This window comes from Protobothrops mucrosquamatus, unplaced genomic scaffold, assembly GCF_001527695.2.
Source record: "Protobothrops mucrosquamatus isolate PMUCROS unplaced genomic scaffold, P.Mucros_1.0 scaffold3425, whole genome shotgun sequence".
NCBI classification, from domain to species: Eukaryota; Metazoa; Chordata; class Lepidosauria; order Squamata; family Viperidae; genus Protobothrops; species Protobothrops mucrosquamatus.
Window position 1 is genome coordinate 38527 of NW_015389406.1, and position 9251 is coordinate 47777.

At 47.2% G+C, this 9251-nt stretch overlaps 1 protein-coding gene across 1 annotated transcript; it reads left to right on the forward strand.

Moving 5' to 3' along the window:
* Positions 1-3301: 3301 nt before the first annotated feature.
* Positions 3302-8973, forward strand: TCF19 (transcription factor 19). Its single transcript, XM_015826992.1, has 3 exons — positions 3302-3575; positions 5944-6580; positions 8739-8973. The coding sequence occupies exons 1-3, from the start codon at positions 3302-3304 to the stop codon at positions 8971-8973; spliced, it is 1146 nt and encodes a 381-aa protein (XP_015682478.1).
* Positions 8974-9251: the final 278 nt, after the last annotated feature.

Consider the following 9251-nt stretch of genomic DNA (forward strand, 5'->3'; position numbering starts at 1 on the left):
GGAAGGATTTATACTCCATGCAGACAGCTGGTCATTTGCATTCTTTTAGAGAGTTGTTGATGCCACCTGAAGGTTTATCTGTGTCACCAGGGTCACCTGAGTAGTGCAAATGTGTGTGGAGCCTTTTTGGAACTGCTGAAAGGAATGTGTTGTAGACTGGAGATAAATGATGTCGTATCCCTCACCCTCTGTTGAGAGAGGGCTGTTTTGACATAGATGGCCTCTTTGACCCCTCTTTCAAACCAGCAGTCCTCTCTGTCCAAAATGTGGACTTTGCTGTCTTCGAAAGAGAGGCCTTTGTCTTTTAAATGCAGATGGATTGCTGACTCTTGTCCTGATGGGTTTGTTCTCCTACATTGTGCCATGCGTTTATGAAAAGAAAAACAAGAAAGTCCAGTTGCCTCATGAAAAAGCATCTTTGGAATTGCTAGCCTAGTGTTCCCTCTCTGCTGCTTCTTTTTTCCAATACAGATTGTGGGAAGAACAGAAGAAGGATTTCTTTTGCCTGTTGACATGTGGCCCCTTAAATTAAAGAATAAAGAATAAAAGAATGAGCCAGCAGTGTGCTGCAGCTGCCAAAAAGGCCAACACAGTGCTGGGCTACATTAACAGGGATAGAATCAAGATCACGTGAAGTATTAATACCACTTTACAATGCCTTGGTAAGGCCACACTTGGAATACTGCATCCAGTTTTGGTCACTAGGATGTAAAAAAGATGTTGACACTCTAGAAAGAGTACAGAGAAGAGCAACAAAGATGATTAGGGGACTGGAGGCCAAAGCATATAAGGAAAGGCTGCTGGAATTGGGTATGTCTAGTTTAATGAAGAGAAGGATGAGGGGGGACATGATAGCAGTATTCCAATATCTCAGGGGCTGCCACAAAGAAGAGGGAGTCAAGCTATTTTCCAAGGCACCTGAAGGCAGGACAAGAAGCAATGGATGGAAACTAATCAAGGAGAGAAGCAACCTAGAACTGAGGAGAAACTTCCTGACAGTTAGAACAATTAACCAGTGGAACAACCTGCCTCCAGAAGTGGTGAATGCTCCAACACTGGAAGTTTTTAAGAAGAGACTGGACAGCCATTTGTCTGAAATGGTATAGGGTTTCCTGTCTGAGCAGGAGGTTGGACTAGATGACCTCCAAGGTTCCTTCCAACTTTATTATTATTATTATTATTATTATTATTATTATTATTATTATTATTATTATTATTATTATTATTATTATTATTATTATTATTATTATTACAGAGTTGGAAGGGACCTTGGAGGTCTTCTAGTACAACCCCCTGCTCAAGCAGGAGACCCTATGCATTTCAGGCAGATGCTGTCGATCTCTTCTTACAAACCTCCAGTGATGAAACACCTATAGCTTCTGAAGGCAGGCCCTTCCACTGATTGATTGATTTTAACTTGTAAGAACATTTCTCTTTATTTCTAGGCTAGTTCTGTCCTTGATTAGTTTCCATCCATTCCTTCAAAGGTGCCACATTCAGCTCTTCAAACAAGGAACCCTTCTTGCGAATTCCCATGCCATGTCACCTCCTGCCCATCCTTCGAGGATCGTCCTCGACTTACGACCACAATTGAGCCCAAAATTTATGTTGCTAAGAGTGACATTTGTTAAGTGGGTTTTGCCTCCATTTCATTACCTTTCAGTTGTTAAGTGAATTGCTGCAGTTGGTAAGTTAGTAACCCGGTTGTTAAGTGATCACATGATCCTGGGACCCAGCAACGGTCATGAATATAAACTAGTTGCCAAGCAGCTGAATTTTGATCACATGACCATGGGGATGCTGCAAATGTGTGAAAAATGATCCTAAATTGCTTTTTTCAGTGTTGTTGTAACTTTGAACCGTCACTAAACGAGCTGTTGTAAGTCAAGCATTACCAGCACTTGGCAACTTTCTACCTAGAAAGCAAAGTTCGGAAGGCGGGGCCAAAGCGGCCCATCCCGCCAATAGCTATCGCTCCTCCTGCCCCTCAAGGACCCGCCCTCTCCCTTCCACCACCCAATCGCCTTCCGCCGGCCGAACCCGCCACGACGCCCAAGCCCACCCTGAGGCTCCCACCAATCAGGGCCTTCCTCCGCCCCAGCCCGGGTCGGCCTCGCGCGCGCTTATGCTCGCCGACCGCCCTCGAGCCTTCCCAGCCAACGGGAAAGCGGGCTTTCGCTGCGAGCGGCCAATAGGGACCGGAGGCTACTGCCGTTCCTCCTTCCGCTCGCTTCAGCTGGGCCAATTGGAGGGCAGCGCGCGCCGCTCGGAGCCCGGGGAGCGGCTTTGCAAGGAGCCGCCAGTGGAGAAATTCTCGACTCGCCGCCGCCGCCTGGGCGAGAAGCGAGCAGACCAGATTCCAGAAGAGCGTTCCTAGGTAATTCGAGGCGTCGCCAAGGAGACGGCGGTTCAAGAACCCTCCCACCCCACCGCCCGAGATATTGTTGCTACGGCGATGCCCGGGTTCTGCAACCGCGTTACCTGGTAGAGCGGGGCGTGGATGTTCCAGAATTGCTTGCAAGGAAGGGCGGTCATCGTCGGCTTCGCTGCCGGGGAAACCGGAGAGACTGACAAAAAAAACCTGCAACTTGGCCGGCGATGTAAAACCCGAATTCATCTCAGGATCCCGGTCTGCTGAGAAAGTCGAGCCGGTTTCGAGCCTGTCCTTCGAGATCTGCATCCTGATTTCCGCCAACTCGGGAGCTTCCAGTCGTTTTAAGGGTCGTGATTTATTTATTGTCCTGCAGTTGGAAGCCTGGAACCTTCCTGCACTCTTGCAAAAACTTCCCATGGCAATTTGCAGAAACGGGTGTTTGCTCCCGCAATGCGGGTCAGGAGTTCAGCGTCCTCAAGAAATTGCTCTTGAGGAAATTGTCCTTAAATGTCTGAAGGGGGTCTTGCAACTGATAATCAACCAATGAGTGTCACGATGAGATGAAACAGGTTGCCTGACTGAGGAAGCCTTGTTGTTGTTTTTCTTTGCAGTTAAATCCAATCAGGATTAATCTAGGAAGCGGTGTGCTGATGGAGGGACCCCTGTCTGCCCCCCTCCCTTTTCAGGTAGAGATGAACCTGTCATTGCACAAGCTGTGGTTTGGGGCATTCAGTCAATTTTTGTAGCAATCTCCGCTTGCAATTGACCCTATTCTCTTGCACTTGGTATTGCTGTTTTTCCATTAAAAAGTTTGCTGCTGCCACAGGTGAAAGTCAACTTGCTGGCATTCGGTGGAGTGACTGAACCTTGCCAGACCTGCTTGTCACCTGACACTGACACTGTCTTTGGAGTGAGGGAGATCTAGCCATGCTTTCTGAAGCTCTGCCATGCTTTCAATTACTCCGGATGGGCCCGGCCTCTTCTGGGGATTTGCCAAACCGGGATCTCTACACTTTCCGACCTGCCAAGCCCAGCTGCATTTATCGTCTGGGTCGCCGAGCTGAAGTTTGTGATGTCATTCTGGTGTCGGAGCAAAACCCAGCCTTGATCTCCCGGGTCCACGCAGAGATACACGCAGAACGGGATGCTGATAGCATGGCGGGGGAATGGCGAGTGGGCCTGGTGGACTGTAGCAGTTATGGTGAGTTCTTGTGAATACAAGTAGTCCTCGACTTACAACAGTTCATTTGGGGACCTTTTCAGTTACAACATCCCTGTGGCCACGTGATCAAAATTCAGACACTTGGCAACTGGCTTGTGTTTATGACGGTTGCAGTGTGCCAGGGTCATGTGATCACTTTTTGCAACCTTCTGACAAGCAAAGTCAATGGGGAAGCCAGATTTACTTAACAACCATGTTACTAACTTAACAACGGTAGTGATTCACTTGACAACTGTGGCAAGCAAAGTTGTAAAAATTGGGGCAAAACTCACTTAACAAATGTCTTGCTTAACATCATAAATTTTGGGCTCAATTGTCGTAAGTGGAGGACTGCCTGTATTGTGCTGCTAAATTCTGGCCTAATTGTTTATTTACATCCCACCTTTTATTATTTTTATAAATAGCTCAAGGTGGCCAACACATTTTCCTGTCAGATGGGTTGGGCTGAGAGAGTGATTGGTCCAACTCACAATCTCTTGGTTTCTAGCCTGGTGCCTTAACCAATGCACCAAAGAGTTCAGACACTTCTTCCTAAATGTATTGAATTTGAGCACATTTGGATTTTTGAGAATTAAGAAGAATTGCTTTTATCTGTTCATTTATTTTGAGAGCTTCAGAACAAAATCCACAACTCAGAAGTTGAATAATTGCTTAGATTAGTACAGGTAATATTTATATAAGGGGCGTCAACTTTATACTTGAAAAGTCAAGTTCATTTCTGAAGGAGAAACATGCATTCCAAAAGGCCAGATCTGAAACAAACTACAATACAGGGAGTCCTCAATGTATGACCATAATTGAGCCCAAGATTTCTATTGCTATGTGAGACAGTTGTTTTGTCCCATTTTATGACTTTTTTGTCACAGTTGCTAAGTGAATCGCTGTAGTTGCTCAGTAACATGGTTGTTAAGTGAATCTGACTTTTTCATTGACTTTGCTTGTCAGAAAGTCACATGACACCGGGACACTGCAACCGTTATAAACATGGATCTGTTGTAAAGCATCTAAATTTTGATCACATGACCATGGAAATGCTGCAATGGCTGTAAGTGTGAAAAGGATCATAAGTCACTTTTTTCTGTGCCGTTGTAACTTTGAACAATCACTAAATGAACTGTTGTAAGTCAACGACCACCTGTAACTCACACTTAGAAAAAAACATGCTTCTTTTTTCACTTCTCTGCTTCTCTCCTGGTGTGTTGCAATGTGTGAGAACCTGACTTGATCCTGCACACGTGCAATATTTAAAAAAATGCCTCGTTGTAAACTTGAGTATTAAGTGGCTACAAGTACTTATAACAAAACACTTTTCTAAATGTCCATCTTCTTTTATTGTTATCTGCTTCTGCTAAATGGGATGATTGCAAAGAATTCCACAAATTAGTGTGTCTAACTAATACTGGCCCATACACACTCAGAGCCTGAGAGGAAGACTACTGGCTACTAAGTTGTGCAGTGGTGAGGGCCTTGTGTGGCCAGTTGCCCCTTCCTGTCATAAATCAGTTATGTATCCTGGGTGAAGAACAATTTCCCTTCATATGTTTGCACATACCAGCCCATTTGAAAAAGAAAATGGTTTGGCTAACCAGCATTTAAGTACATTTAAACCTTGACTAAGGGTGACATGATAGTGTTTCAATATCTCAGGGGTTGCCACAAAGAAGAGGAAGTTAAGCTATTCCCCAAAGCACCTGAAGGCAGGACAAGAAGCAACGGATGGAAATTAGAGAGAAGCAACCTAGAACTAAGCAGAAACTTCCTGACAGTTAGAACAATTAACCAGTGGAATAGCCTGGCTCCAGAAGTTGTGAATGCTCCAACACTGGAAGTTTTTAAGAAGAGATTGGACAGCCATTTGTCCGAAATGGTATAGGGTTTTCCTGCCTGAGCAGGGGGTTGGACTCGATGACCTCCAAGGTCCCTTCCAACTTTATTATTATTATAACCATAATTGAACTCAGAATTATGGTTGTAAGTCATACCTGTCCTTAAAGCTAGTCATCATAGGATTGACCTGATTTTACAACTTTATTTTTTTTTGCAGCAGTTCTTAAGTGAATACCAAAGTCGTTAAGCTAACCCATTGTCTACAGTGGGCATTTTTTGCCAGAAGCTGGAAGTAAATGCCAGTTTTTCTGACAAAACCCCCCCCATAAAATCAGGTTCATGTGATGGGATGCTGCAAATGGCCATCAATGTGTCCAATATGTGATCATGGGGTGCAGAGAACTGCCCATCATAACTTCAAACTCTAAGTACATTTTGGGAGTCTGTTGTGACTTCAAACGCTTAGCGGCCGGTCATAAGTTGAGGACTAGACTACTTGTAACACTTTTCCTCCTTTCAGGTACATATATCAATGCCCTCCGCATGTCCCACGGTCAGCGGGTAGATCTGAACGATGGAGACCTTCTGACGTTCGGCCATCCCAGCCCGGTGGCCGAGGGTTGCGTCTTGCCACCACCACACGGCGACTCCGAGTTTTATTTCCTCTTCCAGAAAGTCCGCGTCCAGCCGCAAGACTTTGCAGCTATCACTGAACCCAAAGCCCCCTGGGCTTCCTCCTCCGGTTTCCGGCCCGTCTTGCCTTCCGACAACCATCGCATCCGCCCCCTGTCCCGTCATTCGCCCACCTCCCTCTCTTGCCGTCCCAAAGCCACCCTCATCCTCAGCTCCATCGGCAGCCTTAGCAAGCTGAAGCCCCAGCCCTTCACTTTTTCTCTGAGCCGGAGCCAGTGCACGGACCCTCCTGCCCAGCCAAAACCATCCCGCAATCGCCGAAAGTCGGTTCACACGGTGCTTCCTGAACTAGAGGATGAAATCGCCCGTCTGGAAGAAGAGCAGCCACCCCCAGACAAGGAGCAGCGCTTGGGGACTTACCGGTGTTGCCAGAGTAGCAACTTGAGGCTCCAGCAAAGAATGCAGGAAGGGAGCAAAACCATCCAGGAAGATGTCGAACCAAAACTTCATATCACACCAAGTGGGTGAGTCCCTTTAAGGCCTATGACAGTGATGGTGAACCTTTTAGAGACCGAGTGCCCAAAATCTGGCCCCACCCCCACTGCACCCCCTGCTCTGCCCCCACTCCGCCTGCCCGCAGGGCCACTCACCGCCGCAGATCGCTCAGGCAGACCAGCAGCGCCATGGCTACCACACCCTCTCCCCGTGCCCTGCAGCATCAACTGTGCGCAATGGGGCATGAGGGCAGAGTCTTGTCTACGCTGCCTGGCTGCCATGTCCTTGGCTGCGCTGATCCGCATGGGCCACACTTGGGGGCGACTCTCTTCCACGGAGGCTGCTGATGAGAGGGTCGCGGGGGGAGGCAAGGCTGGGGTAACGGCATGTGTGCCCACAGAGAGGGCTCCGAGTGCCGCCTCTGGCACCAGTGCCATAGATTTGCCACCACTGGCCTATGATATATGAAACATTGCTTCTCTTAAGGGGGTGCGATGGCTCAGTGGTTAAAGACCCTGAGCTTGTCAGCTGGCGAGCTGACAGCCCGGGTTCAAGACCCGAGCTCCGCGCAAGGGGGGAGTTCCCGTTCATTGCCCCAGTTCCTGCCCACCTAGCAGTTCAAAAGCATACAAATGCAAGTAGATAAATAGGTACCACTTTGGTGGGAAGGTAACAGCATTCTGTATGCCTTTGGTGTGTAGCAGGGGTCCCCAACCTGTGGGCCGTGAGGGGTTTGCAACCAGGCCACAGAAACGGCCGGCAAGCTTGCACACCGTGCATCCTCACTTGCACGAGCCGCTGGCGAGCGGGTGAGCGCTCCATTTAAGTGAGCGGCAGGCGCGCGTGCCTGGCTGAGGAATTCTGGGAGTTGAAGTCCACCAGTCATAAAAGGGCCAAGTTTGAAGACCCCTGTCTTAGAGGAATAATATAATGGTCTAATAAGTGATTATCCCCATTTATTTCACATATTTATTAGGTGCTTAGTGACAGGTCTTGCATTGGCTGGCTCTGAAGTAGCTTCCAGTGAGAGAAAGGCCTAACACATTAATCTTCCCTTGTAGAAACCCTACAGCAACACCCTATTTATTTATCTTGATTGCCCTTTCCTGCATCTTCTCCAGTTTTGGGACTCTAACCTCTCCTTCACTTCTTTCCTCCCACACTTGAGTCTGGAAATGTGAACCCTATTCTCTCTTGAATGGAATTTAGACAATACAATTGAGTACAGCCAATTGAATAATAGAAGATGGAATGGCTGGTTCTCAGACTCATAAAAGATTTAGGAGATTGTTTTGTTAAGGCAACCTTCTCTTGTTTTCAGTGGGGAAAAAAGTCCCAGGCATAGAAAGGTGACTTGAAGCAAACTTTAAAAAAACAAAACAAAAACACCTTGTCCCTAATGCACATGAGAATAAATTAGTGTTAAATGGAAAACACTTCATTTGTTGGAATTCTTGTAAACCCGTCCTATTCTTTTTTTAAAAAAATAAATCTCGCTAAAGAAAACTCTGGGAATTGTGCTTGGAATCAGTGTTAGGCTTTGCTACAGGGCCTGACAGAAGATTTGGGAGACAGGGCCTGACAGAAGATTTGGGAGACAGGGCCTGACAGAAGATTTGGGAGGTGTTTGTTTTTAAATGGACAATTCTGACATGATCTTGGCTATTTGTCAGGTCTGCCATCTTCAGTTGCTTCGCTTTGCTTCATTGGCATCCTGCTGTAAACTGAAAGGGGAGAGGGAAGGAATTTGAGGAAGCTTGGGCTGCAGAGAAGATGAATGAAAGGGGGGAAGGAAACAAGCTGACAGGAACCAGAAGTGTCAAACTGGAATAAACCAGCCGCCAAGGACACCTATCCTGGGAACTACTTCGAGAAGAGTCCAGCTTCAAAGCAGTTCCCAAAACATCAAACCTGGATGTTATTGGACACTGTTGAACTGGTCAAGGGGGGGAGGGCCAGGGAAAGGGGAAAATTGTAAAATGTTGCACAGGAATACTCAGATCTACCCTGACTTTCGCTGCAACCACTTGTCTTTAGCAAAAGAACCTATCACTTCAACCAAATGGAGTCAAGGGTCTCTCTTTCCTAAAGATCTAAGTTGGGGCAGGTGTGACACTATTTCAGGAAGTGAGCTTGAGCGATTATGATACGTTACAAATGTGTTATCTCTGTTTCGGTTCTTTCCAGAAAGCGTCGTGGCCGGCCTCGGAAGAATCCTTTGGGAAGCGCTGGCCAAGTTTTCTCCCAGTCACTGTCTGCCCTGGAGCCGTGTGCGGCTCCCCGGTGCCGCCTTCCCCAGGATGAGATGGTGGAGTGGGTCCAGTGCGATGGCTGCGACGCCTGGTACCACGTGGCCTGTGTGGGTTGCAGTTACAGCGTGGTGAAAGAGGCGGATTTTCGGTGTGTTGCCTGCCGTTCATAATGCCAGAAAATTCTCCACAGGAAACGGGTCCCATCAGTGACCAGAAAGATTTTTTTAAAAAATAAGATCCCTGATGGATGCATGTAGACTACTGAAAATTTGCACAGGGTAAGCCTTCCTTCAAAGATAAGGAAGCGGAGATAGAATAGGGTGAGTTGTGGCTACGTAGAAAGGACCCCTCCCCCCTTACACAGAATGGGGTGAGCAACCTTGGACAGGTAGGTAGACTCCTAAAGTTGTCCTCCCCGTTTCTTGGGAAATCATTGCCGTGCTGAGAA

Coding starts and splice junctions, on each gene's coding strand:
- TCF19 (XM_015826992.1), top strand. CDS start 3,302: ATGCTTTCTGAAGCTCTGCCATGCTTTCAATTACTCCGGATGGGCCCG. Junction 3,576..5,943: donor GGTGGACTGTAGCAGTTATG/GTGAGTTCTTGT, acceptor TCCTCCTTTCAG/GTACATATATCAATGCCCTC. Junction 6,581..8,738: donor CTTCATATCACACCAAGTGG/GTGAGTCCCTTT, acceptor GGTTCTTTCCAG/AAAGCGTCGTGGCCGGCCTC.